This window comes from Amblyomma americanum, chromosome 6, assembly GCF_052857255.1.
Source record: "Amblyomma americanum isolate KBUSLIRL-KWMA chromosome 6, ASM5285725v1, whole genome shotgun sequence".
NCBI classification, from domain to species: Eukaryota; Metazoa; Arthropoda; class Arachnida; order Ixodida; family Ixodidae; genus Amblyomma; species Amblyomma americanum.
The window spans coordinates 82891773-82918735 of NC_135502.1; the positions used below are offsets into that span (position 1 = coordinate 82891773).

General features: G+C 49.6%; 1 protein-coding gene across 2 annotated transcripts in view; it reads left to right on the forward strand.

Annotated features, from left to right (window-relative positions):
- The window catches only part of LOC144093804 (uncharacterized), a 114903-nt gene that overhangs the window by 22744 nt on the left and 65196 nt on the right, over positions 1 to 26963 (forward strand). For both annotated transcript variants that reach the window (XM_077627509.1, XM_077627510.1), the window contains exon 2: positions 21260 to 21563. In XM_077627509.1, the coding sequence (XP_077483635.1) occupies positions 21260 to 21563 (304 nt within the window). The remainder of the gene's footprint in view (positions 1 to 21259; positions 21564 to 26963) is intronic.

A 26963-nucleotide genomic window follows, 5' to 3' on the forward strand; every position in this document is an offset into this window, starting at 1 on the left:
CGGGAATGAACACAGTTAATGAAGTTAGGTCAAAAGATGACTCGACAAGTGACCTGTATCGAGTCAGCCATACTTCATCTGATGCAGACACGGGTGATTGAACCAGGAACTCACACGAGCGTATCTGTACCCGATTATGGTGCTGAGAGTAAACACGACATTCGCACAGGTCAGTATGTGCGGCGCTGGGCAATTCACAGATCCCTTCTTTGGATCAAGTACACGGGCGGTCTCCTCTTACTTCATTACTGCTTCTTTCTCTGAGAGCCAAGCTCAGAGACAGCCCTAACAAAAATTTCTTTAGACAGTCTATAAATTCTCCGTAGTATATATATAGAGTAGTCCATAGGCAATGCAAATGCTATAGACATTCTATTTTAAATCTATAGATTTATCGCCATACACTTTTAGTAGGCTTTAGACTGAATAGACAAAAGGAAATACCTATAGGAAGGCAATCGAGTCTATAGACCGTATTTATAAGGGCCTGCATTCGCGAAGTGACAGATCGTCAGGCCTCTCGGCCGCACATAACACCTATACAAAGGTGCACGCGTATAGGGCCCGACGCCATGCCGCCTATAACGCACTTGATTTTAAATCTCTTCATTCTGTGCATACAGCGAAACATTCACGCGGCCTGAACACCGGGAACACGGTGCTTGAAGCACCAATTCCTACAGACACAGTACGGTATACGCGTATCATTCTCCGCGACACAGACCGAGACACGAAGCCTTGAAGCGGCAGCGACGCTGCATACCACCGCACAGAGCGCTATACGAAACATTGGGAGGCACCGGAGCGGATGCGTCCGAGACGCGCAGGTGCACTCTGCATCATCGCGTGCATAGTTGGACTCCTGGCAGGGATCCGTCAAGAACGCGTGCTCCCTGCGTCTCCGCCGCAAGCGCGGCGCGTTCCCCGCTGTTTCGTCATTGTTCTTCCCACTCTCCTCCTCCTCCCCGCACACTAGGGTTCGATGCCATACCTGTCGTCACCTCGGGGAGCGCAAGCCCGCAGCAACAACGGCATTCCGAGCAGCCCCCGGGGACGGACGTCAGAAGGAATTAAAAACAAGGAATGGGAAACGAGGCAAAGCAAACAATAGGCGCTCGCGGAGAGAGGCGCGAGGCGCTGCGATCCAGAGAAGTAGCGAGCGGATGACAGGAAAGACCCATCGACGTCAGCTGTGTATATTCATCACTGCGCGGGGAACACTACTGAATTCTCTGCCCGCGGGGGGATATGGATGAACGACAGGTGACACTCGGCTTGCATGCCATCCGCGTTTGCGGAGAGACAGGCGATATACGTGCGCGCGGAATGCTGGCGAAATATGAATAACGCTTCTTCAGATTTTCGCTTTTTTCACGTTGCCAACGCGACGTATAACACGTAGCTGCACGAAGCAGACGTGACAAAGCGCCTGTTTCTAGGCAGAATGAAGAAAAGTCGCATTTTTTCCCTCTTAATACTGCACAAGACGCGCATTTAGATGCTGCTTTCATGTATCACTGACGAGTTTGTTGCCCCTTTACGTAACACCCACGAAATATTGTTATCTTGCCTATAGCCAGACCATTCAGAAATTCCGGCAAACCCCTTGGACTCAAGGTCGATCCCCAATATCATGCCAGCGCACACCAAATGAACTGTTCGGGCATAAGCTGTCATGTAGGGCTTCAAGCAGAATGATGCCGAAATAAAGTGGTTTAGAGCTACGAGCCAGCTGAACACGTGTTTAGTGTCACCTGTGAATACGGAATAGCTGCGGCAATTAGACCTACTGGCAAAACCAAACAAGCAAAAGCCCGTGCGCATAAAAACTGCATGGCTGTCAAAGCGTCCATCGTTCCTTCGACTTTAGCGCGCAGAGCCACACACTGACCCGGACACTTATCGAGCTTTCCATTGCCTATACGTTCCAGCCAGCAAGCAGCGGCTATATCGAAACGAGCTCTCAGAAAGGTATAGTCTTCTTGGGGCGAACGCCGCGTGCGAGAGAACAAGTTGCGCCGGTGTCATTTCTCACATAAAGAGAGCACGGCGCGCTGAGAACGAAAAAAAAGAAAAGCCAATTACAATTGGTTCTCCTCGGAAGAGCCTCCTCCGAACCGAACGTATAGACATGCGGTCACGCTCTGGCGTAGTGTACGTGGCGCTCCCCATAGTTCCCAATTAAGAAGGAGCCATATTTCTTTACAGAGCGCGCCATAAGGACCGAGTCAGTTCACGCTGCATTCTTTCTCTTGCCTGTAGACCCCTGGCCGTCTCTCTCGAAGCGGTAACAGAGGTTCTCGATTCCTTCGCTCGCAAAGCAATTACAAACCCGAGCGGCTAGGGTATACATACGTCTCCCGCGGGCGAGTCGCCGGTCCGTGGTACACGCCCCAATACGTGTCCACGGATATATAAGCTCCCACAACAGTCCCTTATATGCAGTCGGTGGTCGCGAACCACTTTCTCTTGTCAATGAGAAACCACATTTCAAAAAGAGTGTGCGCGCTGCTCCCCTCTGGGTGTGTGTACATACGGAGTTTGTGAGTGCGCACTGGGAAGCTGGCGTCGGCGATCCCAGCTTTGTAGGGGGGCGAGAAGGTTACGTGTTCGATTCCCTGCCCGCTGCGGTGGAGGCGCTGAAGGCATCGGCGGAAACAGGGCCGCTCAGCTTCGGTGGGGCGAAAATAACGCGCGCCTTTTTTTTCTGTTTCTTTGTTCGGGGTTAGCTCGAAACCAAACACTTCCTTCGCTCGCGAATAAGCGAGCGAAGGAAGGGGACACAATGATTTTTCCCGGCCGCTTGCTGAGCAATTCAGAGGGCCGGGAAATGAGAGACGAGCTTCCAAGAAAGAGAGAGAGAGATAGAGAGAGTGAATGCGTGATTCGTTGAAACCGGACGAGGCCAGCGGGGAAGACGGAGACGAAAATAAAAATTGAACGCTGTTTCTCTGCGCAACGGAAACCAATACTGCCCCCAGCGGTGCGAGACAAACGGTATGGGACCGCAGAGAGTGCGCGCTAACCAATATTGGCCTTGAAGACAACGGGTTGGGCCGAACATATTTCTTCCTAAGTCAATGGGCGTGAGTATATGAAGGCAAGAGTTGAAGAAAATTGCTCTTTGATGTTTTTCGTGTTTAGTAGCCGGTTATGAGTTATGAGTAGCCGGTTAGCGGAGTACGTATATATACATAGCTTTCACGCACACCGTTTACGTGTTCCCATTACTTGGGATGACGTGACACAGGTCACTATCCGAACTGTCCGGAGCCGAAGACAGACACAAAACACATTATGTACTCATGTAGTACAGCCATTACATCTCCTTATTTCTTTTCCCCTCCCCCTCCTTCCTGGTATGCTTATGTTGACTCGGGCTCGGCAGATCATCAGCGGCCCTTGGCGAAGCCAGCGCTCTTTTAGTAGGAAAGCACTACTGCACGAGAACTGACCGGATCACCGAGTTTGTGTGAAGCTTGAGCTTGAAGGTGACCTTGGCGAATCAGCAGCAGCCCATGCAGAAAAAAAAAGGAAAAAGCGTTGCGACCGAGTTTCGTACCCGCGGTGGCACGAGCAGATCAGCTTCGCTGGCCACTGCACGAGAGCACCATGCTATTGCCGCAGCCGATCACGCCTCGTGTTAAACTGCAACACACTTTAGCGCTGTGCATTGTACATCGTCGTTTTTATCAACTTCGATCTGCGGCTCGACCAGATCAGATCAGCTTAACCTCTATCAGAGCTTAACCGCAGTCTAATATCGTCGCCCGACGTGCCGACGACCAAGCGAAGCAAAACCACAAGCCAACCAGGCTAAGCACACGGTTTAGAACATCTACTGCGTTTAGCCACGTTAAAACCCTACCACTTTTTTCACTGGGACGTAGTGCAATGTTTCTCCTCCTCCTCCTCCTCCTCCTCCTCCTCCTCCTCCTCCTCCTTCGCATACAAAGCGAATTCTCTTTCAACTGTGCACTTCATCCCTGGCTTATACGGAGCAATGCATTATTTCTAAGAATCCACGTCCACGGAAACATTCCATGCATCATGCATTGGCACCAACAGAACAATCCTCAGAGAGTCATACGCGGAGAAAAAGAATGCTTAGAAAGTACACCCAGAATAATAAAAAAAAAGCGCGCGCCTGTGACGAGGGGCACTCAATTTGGAAAACTTCGCCCTTTCTCTGTGTGGCACTTGGAGCTCGAGCTTTCGTTCCACTCCTTCTGGACCGGCCTGTGTGCGAGGCGCACAATGCCCCAGAGAAGAACGCAGAGACAAGATGGCAGAATGGATGGCTCCGCGGAGCCACTGAGCAAAGGGCGGCAATCTTAAATCATCCACGCTCCTGTACCGTTCCATGAGCCGAGTCCCGGCGAAAGGAGAGCCGACAATCGCTGCATTCCCGCCGGCGCCCTGACAAGCCTCGCGATGAAATACCCGCGCCTGCAGTACCGGCAGTCCCGCAGCCAGCCAGCCGACTAATTCGGAGGCGCCTTTTCGTGGTTTGCAGGGGCGGAGAAGAAGATGGCTGGCGTCGGAGAAATATTCGGAAGAGTGGTGGGGGGTGATCGTGTTTGCTTGCCCGCTTTTTGCCTCTTCGCCTGTCGGCGGCGGGCGCGTGGTTGAGGGGCAGCGGCATGGCACAAAGACGGGCCCCGAATCGATAGAAGCCACTTTGCGTCGTGCCGTGTTTGTGCAGGTCCCCGCGCTCTGCGGCGGCGTTTGCGGCACGGCCGACACCTTCTTCCGTCGGAGGTGGTGACCTCATCCTCCACCTCTGTGGGGTACGCGTGCAAATATGGATGCGGAGGTGACCACCTCGTAGAGGGCGTACTACACCCCCACCACCCTCCTCTGCCTTCCCCTCAATTTCTTCAGTGTGCGCACTCTGCGCCTGCTGACTCGCCGGCTTTCCAGCTCCTAAGCCTGCTGGAGAGGAACTCAAAAGTGGCGGCCGCGCGTTCGGCGAATGTCGATTTGGAGACGTGATGCGGAGAGAGTTGGGAGGATGTCTCGGAAATACCCCGGCGACGATATGGAGGTCTGACCATGACTTGGCACTTTGACGAGACAGGCGGGTCTTTTCTCTGTCTGCGGTTTGGGTAACTGCATAACCAGATATTCTGGACAGGCGCTGTTTTGCGACATGAACTAGTTAATGAACGAATTTTTTTCATACAACGAAGATTTCACTGTAAAAATGAATATATCCGCAAATGTCCCATAGGAAGGCTTGCATTTTTTTTTTGCTATTCACGTTTTTGTTACTGTCATAAACATTCTCCACTGGTTTTCTAAAGAAACCTAGGTACTCGATGCGAGCGATGCACAAAGTTTAAAAGAAAGATTTTGCGACGCATCTAAAGAATGGATCATTAACTTCAATAATCCCGTAAGAGTACCGTACACTATTGCAGTATATCATAATTGATCTCCAAGAATGCTGGACTTTGGTGCACGCAGCAGGCTGCGCCAAAAACTGTACCGCTGGACTTGGTGATGAGCTCAGTGTAGAACACAGTGTTCGATCTTTAATCTGTCTGCACCACGGTCATAAGTTGCGAAGATATCAAAAATGCGTTCAGTTACGATTTTTTTTTTCTTTCAGCAAAACTATACCATGAAATTTCGCCGATGCATTTTCCCAACACAAAAATTTTAGCCATTTTACGCGCTTTTGCGACGAACGCATTTGCGTGCAATATTTACGGGATTAATTTAGGCATTCAATGACTGGAGCATATGCGAATGATTGCTTTTAATGTGATCCGAAGGCAAAGCGCCATTACCGAAATGTCCTCACACGCTTGGCGTAACGCTGTCGACCTCGGACTGTAAGGTGACTGGCGTTACGTGCCCGGATGCACGCCGACCGCTATCACCTGGCAAGTGCGCGTCTTATTGTAAGCACGTAAAGGAAATCCAACTCCGTCGGCACGCGTGCAACTACAGTGCCGGTCTGACACCCGTCGCTCCGTCCGTCCTCTCAGAGAACGATTGTTGTTCTTCGATCCGAAGCTGCGGAGGGAGCACTTGAAGGCTTGTTTCCGACGCGAGACAAACGGAGCGTCAGACGTGTTAGAAGTGCGACGGCGAACAGCTCTGAAGGGACCAGCTGACTGAGAGCGGGGCTTAGCGTCGGTTCGTCGGAGAACGTTCCTCAAGAGGCTGATCCTCGCAGCCAGCCCCGCAAATCTTCGTGCTCCGGTGAGTCAACATAGTACTTCAGCTATCCTGCGCGTATATTTTGTATAGACGCTTGCTGTCAAATAACTTTAGGGGGCTTAGTTCGAAATAACTGCGGTTACGTAGGGCGTACGTGAGCGCAACCTTATGCGATATGCACATCGGCACGTCTGACGCAACCATTATAAAGCGCATTTACATGACAGTCACCCTGGAAAAGAGTCCTCCTGGAAGTATAAGGAAAAGATAAAAACCTCAATCCCGCGTTGTCTAACCATTCCAAGAAGTCGCTTACTTGAGCGACCCGCGGTTCTGCTTAGACGACAAGGGAAACGAGCCCAGAGAAGAAGCTCCGTGTTGCCACCTTGTATTTTTAACTTAATTTTCCTGCACGCGTCCCACTTCGTGAAAAAGAAAAACATGACGTGCACTCAAAGAAAAGATAAGATTCAAGACAAGGATCAACACTAAAACATCAAGGGGCGCCACACCACATCGCATTTTGCACCCATAACTGCGCGTTGGTGTCGACCGCATCATGCTGCCGGAGTGCAGAGCAAAAGTCTCGCATTGCAGCCTCCGGACACTACAGCTACAAACTAGTTCCGATCTGGGATGAACTCGTTATATATCTCACCCAAGCGCGGGACGTACAAGCTCTCAAAGCTTTTCGCGGCTTATCCGGAGCGGCAGTAAAACCTCTCTCCGCGCAAATAATCATTGCACACCTTCGGCGTGCATGCTTGTTGGGCGCGCGGTTTTATGTCCGCGCTTCTGCGCTTCGCAAAGCGTCGCGCCCGGGTATCGAAGTACGCGATCAGAGATGCACCGCCCTCCGCAGTTGCCACTCGTTTCCTTATGGCTTTACCTCGCGAGTGGACATTTATTTGGGGCGTAACCAGAGCTCCCAATCTCCAAGCTCGTTCTGTGCTGGTCTTGCAACACGGCGCGCAGCAGGCCTTAACAAAGTTTGTTTGCGTTTATTACACGGTACGTAACAGCGAATGAATAAAGAAAGAAAGAAAGAAAGAAAGAAAGAAAGAAAGAAAGAAAGAAAAAATAAATAAATAAATAAATAAATAAATAAATAAATAAACAAATAAATAAATAAATAAATAAATAAATAAATAAAGGAAGAAGATGGCGCGTATGGTGTACACCACAACGTTTGGCGAGTGCGTCGCACTGCGGATGTAAGTTACCCGGGTTCAAGCGGGGGTTGCACGCGCAAAGAACCTCATCCTGCCGCACGCACTTTGCACATTACCGTCCTAATCGCTCCGGCGTCCATCTCGTACCGACAGCACATTAGTTTATTTCGCTTTTTTTTTTTCGGTTCGTGAGTCTTCGTAATATCTGCGTTTCACGCGGTCCAACGTCTTTTTTTTCTCATTTTCAGACACTGCGCTATGTGAACATGCATCTTTATCGTGCAGCTTGTGGCCGGAACGCTCAACCGCTTTCTTGAGAAAGCGAAAAGAAAAATGCTGCCCAAATAACCTGGCATCGCGTGCGCAGTATAGACGCGCCTGCGCCCCCGTCTTTCGCGGACACCGTAATTTCTGTACTACTCCGATTCGGACGCCGTGGGCACTCCACCAAAACATGCAGCAGTAAAGACGGCTCTCGCCATGAAAAGTAAAGAACAAAGATGGCCGGAGTAGGGGGTGTGGCACTGGAGTCAACCTAATGCACGCGATGTAGAGAGTAGTGCACCACATCCAGTGACGTTTCCTTTTCCTTTCCTCTTTATTCGCCGCACCCTCGCCAATGTAGGTTCGTCCACACGTCGGTGTTAGAGGAGGTTCGTGTGGTGGATGCCTGAGGCGCTAGCAGAAAAAGCCCAGGGACGATTGCATCTCTGCAAGCAGAAGTGGTTCGATACCGGAAAGAGGAATGCCGGCACAACTGTCCTTGCGGGCTAATGTGGCTCATGCGTGTGCGGTAGTCTGCGAACCAGAAGCGCTGCCGACAATCGTTCGACCGCGCCCTTCTAGGCGCGCGGAAATGCCGAAATGTCTGCCGCTAATTGCTCGGCGGTGGACACATTTTCCGAGGAAATAAGGGTGCGACTAGATAGATATATGCGTCTGTATACATTCAAGTACCACGGACACACCTCATGCACAATACATTTTTTTTTACCCTATCGCTCGAAGCGTGTCTTTGCGGAATCCCCTACGGTTTGACTAGGGCACCAAGAATTTCTCAGAGGCAATTTTTGTTTTATTTTTTAGCAACATACATGAACAGTAGGTGCATGTTGCGAGATGGCGGAGATTAAATGTAACAAGAACGTATACACACAGGAGTGGCCAGCTTTCCCAGTGACTTCTATTCGAATAATAGACCCGACAGGACAACTGTTATTGCAGATGGGCTCAGGGTTCATTCGAAAAGTGTATATATATATATATATATATATATATAGCAAAAGTGATTTCTGGCAGCTGATTTGGTCAATATAATATAAAATCACCAAAAATTGAAGAAACATATCTGGATTTAATTCACGACGTTTCGGCTGGAGGACCAGCCCACTCGAAAAAGGCTGGTCCTCCAGCCGAAACGTCGTGAATTAAATCCTGTTATGTTTCTTCAATTTCTGGCGATCTTTATATATATATATATATATATATATATATATATATATATATATATATATATATATATATATATATATATATATATATATATATATATATATTACGAACGTAGGTTGCGTTGGCTCCGCAGAATAAAGATTTAAGAGAAGTGGGCACTTCTACAAAGACACTTTTATTTATCAACGTTTCGACCGCGGTGCGGTCTTCTTCAGGACTGTCCGCACCGCGGTCGAAACGTTGATAAATAAAAGTGTCTTTGTAGAAGTGCCCACTTCTCTTAAATCTATATATATATATATATATATATATATATATATATATATATATATATATATATATATATATATATATATATATATATATATTTGGAGCCGGAATGAGGAAAACGGCTAAGACTGCCCGATTCCGTATATACAGGGTGCGGTGAGCTCTTGATCCACGCGGACGTATGATAACCAGTCGCCACCTACATTTGGCGGATTGAGACGTTACCCGAGAAGCGTGTTATCTTTACGATCGAGCATACACTCGCGGTGGACCAACTGCCAGAAGATACGCATCCGAGAGAGGTAGAGACCTCGGAGGCAACAAGACCAAGTCGTCCATAGCGCATGACACGTAAATTACGGGCGTGAGAGAGAGAGAGAAAGAGGAAGGAAACACGAGGCTCGGTCTCCCAATTGCCCATAATGACGCAACGCAATGATTGTATAATTACTCGCTCAGTTTCCCGAGTGCGTCTTTATCGAATGACGTCTCCGCTGGAGAAGTAAACAGGCATGGCCCGAGATGCTTATCTAATCGCCTGACATACCTCCCCGGATTGGATGAAATAGTTCTGACCCCGGTGAAAATATCCACTCAACAGCATTTGTTTGTTATTCGTAGACTCATGTGACAGAACATATCGTTGAGGAAGCTTACTTGGGCAGGAATAGCGCCACGAAAACAGTCCACTTCAGCACCCCTCCCACCGTTCCCCGAGAAAATAAAAAAAAAAGAGTTATAGTGTGTACGTGTGTGTTTGGCAGCAGACGCTAAGAGACGTCTAAATGAATATGACTGGGGATGAGGCGCCTCTTGCGTGTTTTGACACAAAAAATCGTCTTATTAGTAACCCAGTAAGACCAACGGTCACAGCAGGACTAACATCCTTGGAGCATACGTACTAACCGATGGGCAGGATGAAACAAAATATTTATTGGTTTGTTTATCTTTAGCTTCAAAACAAATAAAAACACATGGCTGGCAGCAATGAAGAGGTATCTATTGTATTCAAGATCGCTCATTGGCTCATGTTTGAGTCTTAGGGATTACACTGGAGCTTTAATCCGATCCGTTTAATTATGCGTTTTTCGCTCTGCGTTGTGTGTCATTGTCCCATGTATTGTCTCCGCTGCTGTCTGAACGACTGGGCCAGTCAAACTGTCCTTGGGCAGCTTTTTTTCAGCAGCCCTTTCATGTATCTATTTATAGACGGAAACCAGCACATGATCTGATCTGATTTCATTTTATTAGATTTGATCTCCATCTAGAACCCAGAGCGTTAAATAATGGGGGGAGCAGCTCCTCCTGGCCCTTTGTTCTCGGTATAGCCGTGCGCGCTGTTTCACCGAGAAGCGGCCGCGCATAGGTCACGCCTCGTTTCTTCAAGACGGCTCGCCGACAGTGACGTCACACCAGGAGGAGGCAATTACCCACAGGCGTCAAGCGTCGTCCGGTTTATTTCTCCCGGCGCCTTGTTCCCTCCCCCTCTTCTTTCTCCCTCGTCGTCTGGGCGAGATAGACAGTCCAGCGTGCCAAGAACGACTCGAAGGTAGGCTATCCCCAGAAGGAGCGAGAAGAGGCGCTCTACCACTCGCGACAGTTTCTTCGTGAACAGTGAAGATGCAACGGACGTGCTTTGCCGCAACGGCTTGGCGTTCACGAAGTGCGAGTGCCTGTATGGCTTGTACTTCAAAATAATGTGCAGGCCTGGGCCGGTTACGCGAGCGCTTGACGCAAGCGTTTTCCTGCGAGTCTTCTTTTCATGGCAAGAAACAGCGCACGCAACAATAAAAAATATGACGAAATAATATAACAAAATACATTGTGTACTCAGGGAAAGCGGCAAATGCCTCTACTACTTTACTGTTTGAAAACAATTTCTTGAGTTCAAGACGAAATGGAAGCCGTTATGGTCAAGCAAAAAAACGCATCGTGCAGGTTGCTACAGGTGCGGCTGACCATGGCCGCTTGTGACAATCAGGCGGTGACAAACTTCTCCGGCCCACATTACGACTGAGGAGTGGCTTTATTAATTCACTTCTCCGTCGCATACATACAGATGCATTGGAAGAGCAAAGGCGAGGGGACAGTTCATGCACCTTCCCCATCACCCCTCAGGCATTGGCCGTCGCCGCGGCGTCGAGTAACAGAAAACGAGGCGCTGCTCTCCGCGCTGCACGTGTATGTTCCCTTGTCTTTCTTTCTTCGTCTTTCATTCTCTGCTCTGCGCACTCCTCTCCGGACGACCGGTCGCGTATGGAGATGCCGATGACGACCGACCGACGCTTCTCTCACCCTGGTCGGAACGTTAAGTATAGAGGACCCCCGGTCGCGGTGGCGTCGGGTTGCCGCGATCAAGCAGGCTCGTCAGCGACGCATCCTTCAAGATATCGGCAGGTTTCGACCGCGCGCCAGAGTATATGTATACAGCTTGCACGGCTCAAAGCCGAGCCGCTGAAACGTGATTAACGAATCGGACACTGCCGGCACCCGCTTGCTCGCTCGCTCGCCGGCGTAATGGACCTTTTGTGCGTGTCATTATTATACAGCACCTCCCCCCCCCCTCTCCCCCTGTTCGAGTCTTCGCGTGTTCGCGAGGGGTCTCGAAAGCGCGTGCACACACTCGCAAGCTCAGCCGCGCCTATCCGACCTCGCGCGGACGCCTTTGTCCGCAGTTTCGTTCGCGAAGTCTCGTCCTGGAAGTCAGCAGGCTGGAAGAAGAGACGACGCAAGGATTAGCAATTGGTGCGCCTCTCTGTCGAAGGCATCCTTGTGGCGACCGCTCTGGCTTCTGAGGAGTGGATGGCTCCGCTGGTTTTTCTTTAATCCATCTTTTTTTTTTTTCCATGAGACCGCCGTATTACCTGTCGTGAGGCGCTTTCCAGTGCATCGATAGGACTCGTTTAGAATCGCAGACGGAGCCTTAGTCCCGTTGAGGATGATTAATTGGTGAGCAGCTTTGGTGTACACAGAATACTCCACTGCTCAATGATGTTGACTGGGACCGCACCTTGAACTTCGTGTAGAATCGGCCGGCTAGACTTCCGAAACGTTTCTTCACTTACCCGCTAGGAGGCGTAGGCATACGTTGTGCCGCGGTGAAAAACAGGCGGGGGGAATGGGAAGGGGAGAGCTGAAGCCATCGATGACACTCCTTGCCACCCTTTGGCGTTCCATAGCCGCGATGACGCTTCAGAGCCTTAAAATAAAGGCTAGGCAACACAGAGCTGCCATTGCGGATGCGTGCGCTGCTCGCGCGCGCTCGCATTCCTCGGTGGTTTTAGGGAGTTTCCGCGAAACTGGTAGTGGCGCGAGCGAACGTCGTGCCACAGGAGGCGAGCTGTCGAATAGTTCGCGGAACTGGGCCGAGCCGCTCGCTCGCTCGGGCCCCACAGCGTCTGAGAGAGCACACACGCACACATGGGGAGCGTGCATGCCAGAAGCTCATATACACGGCGGCGCCGAATGGCGTCGTATGTACACTGTGAGCATCGTCGCTGCCTCCCCGCAGAGTGTAATCAGCTCGCGGCTTGTCGTTAAATTGCCCCACTTTGCGCTCACGTCGGCTCAATTACTCCGAGAGCCAATTAACGAGTTCACTGGTATGGCCCTGTGTTATTCGGGTTTTCTCTTTCTTCCGTTTTTTATTGGCTGCTCTGCAAGCTGAAATTAGAGCGAAAACGAGCATTTACACAAGCGCTGTGTATACTGCTGGATACACAAAACTTAGGTCATTCAGCCTACGAGGTTACGACGTCGTTTATCTGCTCGGTTAGGCTCATAATTGTCGGCAACGCTGTAATGCAACAACCTCGTTCCCGGTATTAATTTTTAATGACCAATAGTCTCGGGCGACCTGATGGCCTGATCGTATTCGTAAGCGCATTGCGCTCTCCACAGAGAATTTGATGTGCACGACCGACTGCATTCCTGCCGCCGTGTTCGTGTAAACTTTCCTGCTGAACATATGTTTCGTGTTGTCTCTTCGATCCTCCTGCTGTTGGACCAATTAGACATTAAATTTCATGAACTGCCCATGCAGTAAAATTTACGGCTAAAGAAAATAAGAGAATCTGGAAAGCATTGAGGTGAGAACGCCGGCGCTCCGTTATCCTGGTGAAACCAATCCGTACTTCGCTTCTCAATTTGTTAGAGGTGGAAAGGAGAGGAACTCAAGGAGTCTCCTTGGAAAGTGCGAGGTAGAAGCTGCAGAAGCGGTCGTCTCATAAACATAGCTTCACTCCACTGTAAAAAAAACACATGAAAAGCGGAAAGAACTTGTTGAGTGGCCACTGCTATACGAGAAGCAAGTAATATAAATGATTCCATGCACACATATTAGACCTAACTTCATGGTTGAAAGAACTACTGATTGGTAGCCTGAACTAAATAATAGTATACGTAATTCAGAGCTAATGTATTTAGACCTTCTGCGCTTTGCGTGATTTGCTTAGCCAGTTCGCAAGCTGTATTCGGAAGTGTTCATTGCATTCTTCGAAATGGGAAATGTTCAGACACACAGAAAGGGCGAGGCGGTGCAAGACATCCGACGTTTCGGGTTTCACGCAGATGGCCTGAAAACTTTTCAGAATCGGTCTACCCCCTCCACCACAATGCACTGACGCTGGCTATTCTTGCAGGTTTCATCACTGCGCGACACCTTCTCTGCAGCGCATCCCAATTTCGGAGCAAGAACTCGCGACTTCCCGGTATACCTCGCGTCATATCGTCGTCCACTCTATGCACTCATTTCGTCGGCCCTCTTCTCCTGCGTGTCGTTATCCACTCCACCCGCGAGGTGTCGCATCTTATCTGCGCGTGAGTTGGGGGGCAATCGACTGGTGACAACCTCCGCTCAAAAACAGGACACGCGTGGCCGCAGCCCGGGGTACAGAGGAGGAGGAGGAGGAGAGAGTGCGCTATTCGCCCCTTTTACAGCGCGCCTACTGTTTGCCCCGTCGTAGCCGAGGTGCCCATGGGGGCCCCCTTATCGCTAATCGCTGCCTAAACCCGGGCGCACGCTTGACCCGCTCTTCCGAAGCCAATCCACCAGGAGGCTTATGGCCGTGCAAGCCGGAACCATAAAGCCCTCGCGGCGGTGCGCGAGGCTTGGCCCGAAAGTGACATGCCCTTTGCTTGACTCAGTGGAGCAGTGCACGTTCGAGGAAAAGGTGGAACTGCAGGGCACCGACCGGTCAGGAGTGCTAGCGCGTACAGAATTGGAGGCGTGTACCAGGAGTGCTAGCTTGTATCAGGAGCGCTAAAGTTTACCATTTCTACAGCGTGTAACAAGGAGTGCTAGCGTCTTTCTTCTTGCGGCGTACCATCCGTGCCAAAATAACCGTGCAACAGGATTTGGTTCTCAGCCGTATAGCGGAGCCCTTGTGAGATTCCTAAAAGCCAAAAGGTCTTGAAAGGTGAGGACAAGGGTTCTCCTTTCCTTACACAGATTCAGAGCTCATGGGGTGCCGTATGGGGTGAGCCATGGGGTGCTCCGCTGCGCTGCTGGGAAACAAACCTTGTTGCTTGATTAGTTTTGACAAAGACGATAATGATAATTATAGATTTTTATGGGGCAAGGAAATCTATGACCAAAGAGCGCCATGGGACAAGATATTTTCGACTGCACAAGATAGGGTCAGAGACCCATTTTGCAAGCATTTCACCCTAAATAAGCCGAGCACCAGAGCAGAAGAAGGCTTGTACCCATGATATCACCGTTGGCCAGCCGGTGCCACTGGGGATCGAGCCCCGCACCTCCCGCATGCGAGGCGGATGCTCAACCACTTCGCCACCGCTGCGGTCTTTTGGTAAAGACCGTACATACAACAAACCTATGCATTGCTTGCTTTGTGCGTGTTAAAGCGTAAAACATTGCCGCCTACCTGAGCCTCTGTGAGTGACAGGAACTTGCGCTCCGTCATGACAGCCAACAAGGAGGGCACAATATAACAAGAAGCGTGCATCATGCACTACGTGTTTCGTAAACCTCTGCCCGAGATAACAAGGACCACGTGGAGTCCTAGGTTTCACTCAAACTGAAATTCGCCTATAAAGAATTGAAAAGGAGTAAGCTGTCCACACAGGGAGTACCTAGAGAACAGCTTACTCTGTTTTTACTCCTTCCTGTGGGGTGTTTTGGAGGGGACGAATACGAAGTAAATCTCTGTTCAGACTGGGCACCAAACCTTCAGCAGAGCGCCTCATATCTTAAACGATGCTGCGCCGTTTTTCGAGCAGTGTGTGTGCGCCTACCAAACTTGCCGACGAGGAGGAGGAGGAGGAATGGGCAAAGAAAGGGGCCTCCTTGTCGGTGGCACCCGGAGACCCTAAAACCCGGGTCATCGTGCCTCGCTTGCGCCAGACCGACTGTCCGCGCGGCCGCGGAAGGCAGCGTCGGCGACGACGGCTATGATTTATGGAAAGCGGGCGAGCAAGGCCGCGTGGCGGCTTGCCGCCGGCTCGCTCCGATAATGGCTCTCTTCTTTTTCCTCCTCTCTTCTTTCTCTTTTCATTTGAGCGCTTCGCAATGCCAGCCTATGTACGCCGAAGGTGAGTCCCATAGCGCCGGTGCCTCCGATGCTGTATACATACAGAAAGCGCGAGGACGCGTCACAGTGCCTTTTGAGTTCATATATATTTCAAATATAGTCCGCTTATGTGCTGACCGGATGTCTTGTCTTTCTCGCCAAAGTTATACGGGGCTTACTGCGGCTTTGCTTTCGAGGCCGTGAACGCGGTTTCTTTTTCAGAATCTTTTCCACGGAAAGGCGAGGTCTTTTTTTTTTTTTTCCGAAGTCTACTCCGGACCGAGCTCTCGATACCCCTCTGCAGTTGCGTGCGTCGCATCCACGCTGGGAGCAGTGGCAGCTTTCGTTCGGTATACATATCGTGTTCGGAGCCAGGCCTGTTTTGTTCGGAGCGGCCGGCTTCGCGCTTATCCCATCACAGTGATGCGCAGGTCGGGGGAGCCATGGTTTTCCTTTCGCAGGATGTAAATCATCGGGTGACGTGCGGCACCCGGTCTCGCGTCTTTCTCTTTCTTTCTTTCTTTCTTTCTTTCTTTCTTTGCGTGACATCCGGTTTTTCGGAAAGGGAGACGTCCTCGGCTCTGCAGAACGGTCACTGCTTGTCAGCGTGACACCATTTGACGCCCTTATGCGCCATTGACGGTGCCTCATTGCCACGGAAAAGAGATCAACAGCCCCGCCCCGCCAACATTTTAGGAAGGGCATTGAGGTTTCCTTTACAATCATCTTCTATTGCTTCTTTATTCCAGCAGCCTCGTTCCGACCGCTTGGATAGAGAGAGAGAGAGAAAGGAAAAGATAGCCAAAAGTTCACTCCTGCTTTGCCCGCTTGGTTCAGTGACACCACAAGACGCAGCACTTTCATATTTGTTCAATAAACTTAACCAAAAACGGAATTCGAAATCACTAAAATAATGTTCATAATATTTTACCCCTTTGAGATTCGCAACGCCTAATTGTGTGCATTGTTCCCTGATGCTATTTAAATTTCTGGAATTGTCCTATCAACACTAACAGTTGCTGGTATTTTCAGTGATTCGTGTCCGTGCGCGCATATGCGCACACGAATCACTGAAAATACCAGGAACTGTTAGTGTTGATAGGACAATTCCAACGGAGACGAATCACTGAAAATACCAGCAACTGTTAGTGTTGATAGGACAATTCCAACGGAGACGAATCACTGAAAATACCAGCAACTGTTAGTGTTGATAGGACAATTCCAGAAATTTAGATAGGATCAGGAAACAACGCACACAATTAGGCGTTGCGTGATTGTGAGTGTTTGTTACCTTTCGCCGCCTCCAGGAGTTAGCTATGCAGCGCATAGCTTCGCATTTGTCGCTGGAAAAGAAAGCCCACCGAATGATCTACCAGCATACACGAGAAAGGACGCTTTTATATTAAAGCACCAGAGAGTCCTTGGAACTTCTCTGACCGCTTGTCACCAAGCTCAGCAGTGCAGGATAATGAAGCCGTGCGGGGAGCGGCGCCGTGGTGTCACTTGGTGACGGGAGTGCGGCGCCCTAACGGCGTCAGAGATATCGCCGGCCGGTGCCGCAGTGTGTGAATCCCAATTAACACACTAGCTTCATAAAGCTTTCTTTCTGCGGTCGTTCGAAACCGAGCGTTCAAGGACGGAGGTCGTCGGGTTGTCAGTCAATCTGTCAGTATCGATACTCGGAGCAATTACACGTTGAAAATTGGATATTTCTTCATTAGCACGCGCTCGTATTCCACGCCGAAATCAACACCTGCCTTTGCGATCAGTTCTTCGTGTTGTGAAAACGTTTTTTTATTGTAAAGTCGTTCGACTTCTATAGGGTTGCAAGCAGTGCCTGACACCTATGCGGGATACAATGTGAAACAGTCACGATTATCTTGCACAGTGACAGGTGATGTCCTAGCGAAATACCTTGTAAAACAATGAAGGTTATGCTCCTCATTAACACTCGGTAGTTAACGCTCCTTAACGCGCTTCTTTATGTTAAAGAGCACTTTGTAAAATGTGCCGAACGAAGCAACTGCCAGCCTCTGAAATTTGCACCACATGTTTTGCTTTTGTTGCTTAATTACTGCACGTATCGAATACAGATGTTAACTAACAGTATCGCGATTAATTCAGATTATTCGGCTAGTCTGTAACAGTTCCTAATGAAAGCCAGCGCAAGAAACAAACATACTAGGCACACAATCGAAGCAACACACGCTGGTGAGCACGACGTTCCCTTTTCATTTGTTTTTTGCTGTTCTGTCGTTCTTACTTTTCTTGCATTTTTCATGATCCCCATGATTTTGAGTAATCTCGTTATTTCGGTCACTATGGTAAAGGGAGAGAAACATTCGGCGAACAATGTTCATTATCAAGGGGAAATTGTGGATCAACGAAACTACAGGGAATAAATATGTTTGCTGGGACGTGCAACAAGGTAAAGGTAGCACAACATTCTTTCCATTTCTTATTGCTCTATTTCAAATCAGATTGGCTCATTTGGCATTGACAGGCTTGGAACGACATGCACTTCTTTTCTATTATAGAAGCTGACTATGACGTTCTGTTTTGGAAAATTTCCCTTGTTAAGAGAATCTGAAGGATAAAGTTTGGGAAAAAGGGCATTTTCGAGGAGTTTGAGAGAATGATCGGAGCAGAAATTGTCTCGCTTTTTCGAAACTTCAGTTTTTTCATCCTGATGCAGGGAAGAAGGGCCTTAAATAGAGATTTTTGGGTCTAATTGAGGAAATTTTCAATTACTGTATGGAACATCAAAGGAGGCTGACCTTGGTCGATAAATCTCCTCCTTGCCAATATACCTGTCATTACGATCGCCGCCAAAAAACACTATGAAGTCCTTTAGGAAATGCGAAGTTGTGATCAAATAAGAATGCAACACATTGGGTCCACTGATCTTCTTTATCACAGCATTCAACACACGACACCAACGTCGACCGATCGGATAACGAATGTGCTAGAAAAACGCGAAATCCATTATTATTATTTTTACTCCCTAGATCACGGCGGGGTGCCGCGATTCCCACGCTGCGTCAGGTTCAATTCGTGCCGGTATCCGACGCCACGCAGACTCAACTCGCACACGCACAGCAAAAAAAAAAAAAAGACACACACCAAAAATAAAAAAGAGCAAGCTCCAGCAATTCGGTTTTCGCGAACACATCGTAACAGTCATTCGTACAGGCATCACCGCGTCGAGGCGATGCTATAAACTCCCGCTGGCGTTCCACATTGTCGGCGAGCGTGCAGCAAGCATCGCACGCCGCCGCTTAGACGGCTGCTGCGTATACGGCGCGGGTGCACGACGCGAGGGAAGAAGGCCTTCCGTGTGGCGTGCGTGACCGCACTCTTAGTGGCATAAAGTCGATCCCAAAGCGGATAGCGGCGGCCCAATATGGCAGATGATCGGCGCAGACCGATCCCTCACGACTCTCGCATCCACGGCTCCCCTCCAACCCCACCCCTCTCTTTCCGAGCTCCACATTTTCTAGCTCTTTCTTTCGCTTCGCAGAAAAGCCGCGTATGCCTGCGCCGCCGTTCTTTCTTACCTTTCGGTAGCCAAATTTTATTCTGCACGACCTCGGGCCGCGAGGTTCTGCTGCACATGGACCCGTCGGGACCGCGGTGTATATATATATACATACATACAGACGCCGCGGCGCTTAATACGGTCCGACGGGTCGTCTCGGTCCCTTGTGTTCTGTTTGCGCCGCTTTTCGACTGGATCGCCCGTTCGTTCGCGACGGAGCTTCAGTGGGTTCCTGTGCGACCGCTGGGCCAACGTGCGAACAAAGCGCCGCAGAAAGGGTAGTAGAGGGAGAGAGGGAGAGGGTGCGAGACAGCCTGGGCACGAAGCAAGAAGGCGACGCCGAGGCGCCCCGAAAGCGACGCCGCGTGCAGTTCGTGAGCGATATCTTCTTAGGCGCGCGCACGGTAGCTCGCTCGAGACGGCCCGATATTACAATGGACGCCTCCGATGCGAGAAGGCGTGAATCATGCGTCTATCTGAGCGGGCCAGTGCATGCACCGCGAGCTAAGCGCCTGGCCGGCCGTCATGGGTCTTCGCAAGGCTATCGGAGTTTCCAGACCGCCAGTGTATGTACTACCGGCCGCTGTTATCTCGCCTGTACGGGCCGAGCTGTCGGTCCCACATCTAGTTGGCTGGTTAAGGGCTGCACAGGACCGGAGTGATGCCCGATCGCTTCCATGGGCTGCGCGAAAGGGAAAACCCGCTGGTATAGAGGGAGACGAGGGCGCGTGAAGAATTCTGCTGCCATTGTTCTCTGGGAAGTGGTGCGGCCCCGGCAACCCGATATGGTAGGCAGAGAAAGTGGACACCCCGTCAATGGAGTGTAATGGCTCGGATTGCACGCGGTCATACGCCAGCAATAGAGAGCCGTTACACCTTGCATTCCGGATTGGTCGTTTGGCGTCGGTGGCCTTCGAAGGAGCACGCAAAGAATGGGCTCGACAACTGTTTCGATTCCATGCAGACACGTGCTGCAAGTGTATGTATATATATGTAGCAGTCAAAGACGTGGAGATATATGCCGCGTTACGTAAATACTTATGGCTCTCACGCCATGAGCTACGAAACGAAAGGCCACATCACTAAAGGTTTGTACGCCTTGAGAAACGCAATGAAATCCATGAAAGGCACAAGGGCCGAAGTCCTGCGACTGGCGTTTAATCTAAAATGGCTTTGTTCTGTTTACATGGAACACAACGGAGACATTTTGAGTACTACGCCTTAGGCGACCTTCGCAAGGTTCCAGATGCTTGCTTTCTCGACAGTTCAAGGAGGGAATAAAGTTTCGGCTCATCTCGTCCTCGTAGGAAGTGGGACCTGCGCGAAAGTATCGTAACCCCCCAATACCACCGAACTACTCAGCGTCTCATAAAGTGTAGGAAACACCTGAATAAGAATAGTATTGTTAATAATAGCTTGTATTAGTTTTGCACATGGCAGCGATTAGTCTCTAAAAGAGCAATATGTTCTAATATGCCGCATGCTACACCACCTCTGAGATCTGAAAACAACTTAAAATAGTTAAAGGCCTCACCTCAACAGCATTTGATTACCGTTGATGTATTAACAGTTTAGTTTGCTGCGCGTTATCCACGCTTGATATATGTTCCGACTACTTGGACTCCATTTAAGTATTTCAGCGCTTAAATACAACCATATGTGTGAAAAAACAAGAGCGGCGGGTTCGGACCCGACTGCGGCGGCTGCTTTTTTATGGAGGAAAAACGCTAAGGCGCCCGTGTGCTGTGCGATGTCAGTGCACGTTAAAGATCCCCAGGTGGTCGAAATTATTCCGGAGCCCTCCACGACGGCACCTCTTTCTTCTTTCACTCCCTCCTTTATCCCTTCCCTTACGGCGCGGTTCAGGTGTCCAACGATATACGTGACAGATACTGCGCCATTTCCTTTCCCCCAAACCAATTATTATTATTATTATTATTATTATTATTATTATTATTATTATTATTATTATTATTATTATTATTATTATTATTATTATTATTATTATTATTATTAAGCTATGACTTAGTTCTCACGAATGTGGTTTCATAGAATGTTGCAATTCTGAATGAGTTTCGCTTAAGCCTAATTCCTCCCTCCTCTTTCTCTGTGGGTGTGTTGCGCAGATCCGGCACCGGTTCGGCTGCTACGACGAGATCCAGCTGGAGAAGTCCAAGCAGGTTCGCCACTGCAACTGGGTGCGCTTCGTTCGCCACTCGCCGCAGTTCAGCGCCGAGGTGAACCTTCTGGGCTCGCTGGTGAAGGGCGAGCCCGTGTACGAGACCATCCGCACGGTGGCCTCCAACACGGAGCTGGTGGTTTTCTACGAGGACTCCGACGAGGACGTCGAGCGGACGCCTCTCACGCTGGTCGTGGCCAGGGACCTCTCCCTGGCGCAGTACCGCAGTGCCATGGGCATGATCCTCGAAGGTGAGCGTCCGTTTCTTTTTTTCTTTTTTTTTTCAGCTCAAGGCCTAAATGATGACACGTTTGGGCTGAGTGCGTTAGAAGGCGCACAGGGTTACCTCCTGCGCTGCATGTAGTTTTTAAGGGGTCCTTGACTCTACAATGTCGTCATAGGACATTTATCAAACTGCCAAAATATCAGAGGAACTTTTTGATGATTTGCATCACAATCCCAACAGCAGAAAGCTATCGAAGAGCGCTGTTTCGGAAGGAGGTCTTGTTATGAACATCTTTCTCTGCTTAGAATTTTGTGAGACAGCCTGGAGATTCCGACAGCTGCACTTAGACTGGGCTGAGAAACGGGCAAGAAATGGTGCTTCGCGTCTTTAATTAGGGATTTATTTGTTTAATTGCAAGTACTTCAAAGGTCTCATTGAAGAGGTTACATGGGGGGTAGAACACTCAGCAGGTGATTCATTCGATGGATGCTCTGAAGGATGATGAGACGAGTTGATGCACTACGGCGTTTGGCAGATCGTTCCAGTCGCTTGCTGTATGAACAAAAAAAAATATGACGAATTTGCAGATGTCCGGGCAGTGTGTGTGTGTGTGTGGGGGGGGGGGGGGTAATTGGCCTTCCCGTGGTTTGTGCCGTTCTAGAGGCGATGGGCGGGGCTGATAATTGATTTATGAAATGGATTATACTAGGTGATGTTCACCTTTAGGACATTGCAGGTCGGGTTGATGGTTTAGAACTCTCCTTATTCTCAATAGATTCTGAAGGATAGTAACTATGATGTCTCCGCTAAATTTTGGCAATGGAAAAAAACAGTCAGTGTGTCGCTTAGCCTCTGCATTCTACAATTGCAGGCAGTTTCTTTGTACACCCAACCGAATCTGTTTTTGTCTGGTTGCTCCACTACTATCTTGAAAATGCGACGGAAAACGTATAGAAGGACGACAAACATAGATGAGATGGACTGACGCCGTCACGAGCAAACACTGCCAGGGACAGACGCGGTGGACTGATGGTGCGCAGTCCCGAAGAGACGCTGACGGCCCCTGTAAACCTAGCTCACAATATCCCGCTTAATCAGAGGCCCGAATGCGTTTAACCTCAACGCTACCTAATTTCGTCGAGCATAAAACACACATAACGGACAGTATGCACGTCGACTCATCAAAACGCAACAATAACGCGTCCACACTGATGATGGTCCTAGTCTCGCTCCTCTTATAGCAGCAACACGGCAAGGGTGCTTGCTTTGTTTCACACGGGACACGCAAGAGGTGGAGACAAGCAACAGGGGATAGAGAGAGAGAGAGGGGGGGGGTGAGGATAACGGAAGTAAAAGACGTCACACACCACTCGTCTCCGCGCGCGCTCGACTCCACCCACCGTGGCTCAGAGCGGCGGTTCCACGAAGCCAAAAGGCGCTTGGCACCCGGGCGACGCGGGCAACCAAAAAGAGAAAGCGCTCGCAGGGATGACGACGCCGTGCTCCCATTGTTAGGGCTGTATAGACTAGCCGCGGTGGTCGGCGGTCCCTCCTTTGACCTCATACACGCGCGCGCGGTGGAGTGATTGATCTTTCTGTTGCTTAGTTTGCTGCTCCTGGAGCCGCCTTTCTATCAGTCGCTGGCGCTGAAACAGCTTTTCAAAAGTGGTTCACCCAATCGGCTTCCGCGGCGTCTTGTCGATACGGCATCCTGCAATAGCCATCGCGGAAGTCCTGAGGGATCTCTGGCTTGCGTGCTGCCCGGACCGGGGCTGTCGAGGCCGTCAGTGGTCCGCTTTGAATGATGACCGTTCGTAATTATTTTGCCGCTCATTGTATTAACAGTCAACGCACCTGAAGACGCGCGCGCACACACTTTGGGCGGCTGTGCGGTTAGGGACTTTTCTTAGCCTGCGTTTCGACCCGTCGACGTGTGTGTGTGGTGTCGGAGAGGAGGCGTAAAAATTAACCGCCGGTCGGGTAAACGCGCATTTATTTCTCTTTTCTTTTCTTTTTTTTTTTTGCTAGACAGCCCGAAGAGGCGGCACTGGGATAGACAGTGATAGGCGCTGAAACTAGGGGGCCAATTGGCTTCTCGTTTACACTGCCCGAGCAAGGAATGAAAGAAGGACGGGTGTCCTCTTTTTTTACGAAACAATTAGAACGTTAGTTTAGTGGCGTTCCCTTCTGCTCTGCCCGCCTAGCTTCCGCTTGACTTGTGCTCCAAGAGGTTCTCAGGATACAGGAGATGTGAATGATGGAAGGGACCACTCGATGTACGCGGACGTAGAGGCAGAGAGCAGGGCTCGGTTGTCGAATGCTCTGAGACCGGTTTGTTTTACTTTTTATTTGCTGACCTCGATTAGCCGAAACTCTGGAGAAAAATAATAGGCGGTGTAACTACATATACGTGATACGGCCCTTTTCGTGCTTTTCTCCGTGCAGGTAAAAGCACGTTACGGAGGCTATAACTAAGCGAAGCTAGTTATGTTGGCTCTGAAACAAGCCTTAAACAGATAACGTTGCGTTGAGTCGTTGCTAAGAAATTTTGAATCGCTGGCTTTTACTTTGGTTTATGCGTTGCCAGAACGCTGGAACGCCGAAATCTGAAGTTCTATTGAATCAATTTGTCTGCTGTCGGAGCATATATGTGCACCAAGATAACTGTTATGTGCACATGTTTCCGAATGTGAGACTGTCTAAAAACACGGCACGATGAAATCTATTGTTCAGTCTAACGCCTCTTTCGGTACAAGCCAAAGTCCAAGCGTGTTTCCCTAGCACTGCCTTCATATAGCACCTCCGGTTCTAGAGATATCCTAGTATCTAAACCTGCCGTGCACCCATGTCCTCTTTGTTCTCAAAAGCGTTCCCACATTATTATCCCTGCCTTTTTTTATATCTCAGGCCTTTCAGAAATGTGATTATTCCTTAGATGCAAAGATTAAGAACCAGTCAGTCAGTGAATCAATCGACAAACTTGCTTGGCGCCATGAACTAAACTCTACTCTCTGGAGTTGTTCTAACATATCCCTCCGGCACGCCTTCCCATGATGATGACCACGATGGGCTTCATTCACTTGCGTAGACAGGGCACGACTTTCGTTCACTTGCTCGCACGTCTCCAAAAGTGTGTGTTTTTCGCAGGGAGCCGAATGCTACCAGCTAATACAATATAAATTAGCTGCAAGTCACTCTGATAATACCTTTTTTTTCTTCTAGAGAAACAAATATGTGGATTCTGGTTCTCCGCAGTGCAGAAATGAGGTGCTGAAGGCCCCTCTGGCAGGCTCACGTGCAGGAGACATCAGGCGAGCTCAGACAGAGTGTCGGGGTGGCACATACAGTTGCAGGGAACAAAGAAAGTGCACGAGGCAACGGGTCTACAGCATGTATATCGTCACGGAGCAGACGGACGAGACACCGTTCGCAAGCAGCCTTCTAGCAGTGAGAGCGCGTCAATGCTCAACTCCTTGTCTTTAGGCGCCACCTGGGGTCACCGGGTGACAGTATGCACTATGAAACGAGCGAGATCTATGAAACATTGAATGAGTACGCCTCGGCGTTAGTGTAGTTCGCAAGCTGTCACACATGCACCATTAGTGATATTTGCTGCACGACGTATTCGCTTTAAATGTGGTCGACGAAATTATTTCATCCAGCCTGAACACACTTAAAGCGGTCAGGGCCAACACATTTCGCTTCAGACTTAATACCGGCGCTTCGGGGATAAAACGAAAGATGCACGTACGAAATAGAGAACACTGGTCGGTTAAAAACATGAAACCACATTTTCCCGCCGTTCTTGCACTCGTTACGTGCGAGCAACGGTATTCAGCCGTATGTCTTTGGTTTGGTTTCTTGGGGCTCAACGCCCAAAGCTACTGAAGATATGAGGGACGCCGTAGTGAAGGGCTGCGGAAATCTCAACCGGTTGTCCAGATCGTAGAAGGTTCACGTTTATCTTAACTTACATAGTTTGATTATTTTGTATAGTTAGGGGTGTGTAGAATGGTTACATTCGCAGGAAGGCCTGCTAAAGCCATTCAGTTATGAAAACGTAATGTAGCTAAAAAATTCGTGACCGCTGCTAACAATTTCGAGCCATATAGTGTTATCGCTTAACGTATACTATCATCGAAACCAGTGTGGGATGACACTTTCGAAAAGTATCTTCACGGCGCAAAAATGAATCTGCCAACGCATTGAGGAGTTTAAAAAAGCTGATGTACCAAGCGAAATGACCCATATTATAAATATAACACGGCAGATATGCCTGTCTGATCGGGGCATTAAAGATCGTCTCAGTGACGCAGTGTCAGAACATCGCATGCAAGAGCCTAGAAGCAGCGAATCTGAAATTGTATCGTTCACGGGTGGCGGCAGTTCCTTGCGGGATAAGAAAGGAATCCCGAGGCCCGACAAACACTGAAATGCGAGCGATGAAATGACGCCCCCAACAATGCTGCCCCAAGTTTGCATTGTTTTCGTCTTCTTCTGGAAAGACAAAAAGCACAAATATGCAGCGAAGCTCCCGCCATGACGCGAGTGAAATCCTCCTCCGGGACTCAGCGCTGTTCGCTCATCTGAGAATAATGTTACATGCGTCACTCTCCTGGTCTCCGGGGGTTGCTCAACGCACGTGCTTGCTTTCTGCGGAGAGGCCGGGTCACGCGCCTGAAAGGGGAGATTGTAAGACTAAGCTCGAAAGTTTTCGTCACGGCTCAAGCTTCGGAGGTTGCACGTGATGTAGCAGATATCACGACGCGAGCACACACATACCATTCGCTGGTGCGTAATTTGTGCATGATGCGTGTTCGCGAAGAGAGCTGCACTGGTGCGATTTCTCGCATACCGAGCCAATGGCACCAGAGTTGGGCACTAAATTTGCCTTCAAGGTTTCACATGCAGCTCCAATCACAGCGTCGACGAGTTTAAGAGCAAAACAAGAAATATTCTGCACTGCATAAATAAAATGTCTGCCGAATAAAAGAGTGCGACCATAGGCAAGATGCCTTGTTTACAGAGGCATGCAAGGGGGGGGGGGGGGGGGGGGGATTACGGGAAGGACGTGCATGTCCTAAAGTGCTTTAGTCACATGTGACTAAAGCACCTTTTTTCCTTGCTTCTAAAAGCGGCGCTAAGTTCTGCCCTAGCGTCTGAACACAGCCCGCTGCACAATATCCCACCCCTCCCTTCATCCCCACAGTTTTCCTACAGAAAAAAAAATTCTTCCACCAGAAATTATTTTCAGTGTCTAACAGCGCAGCTCTTGAATGCGGCCGCACTAGGCGAACCCTCACCTTTTACTTTTTTCACGTGTTGGCTGTCGTGCTGAACGCGCACTCAGCCGAAGCACCTTATTTTCCGTCCTTCATTTTTTCAGCACCTTTAGTCTTGCTCTTGCTAGGACGCCACCTTGAGT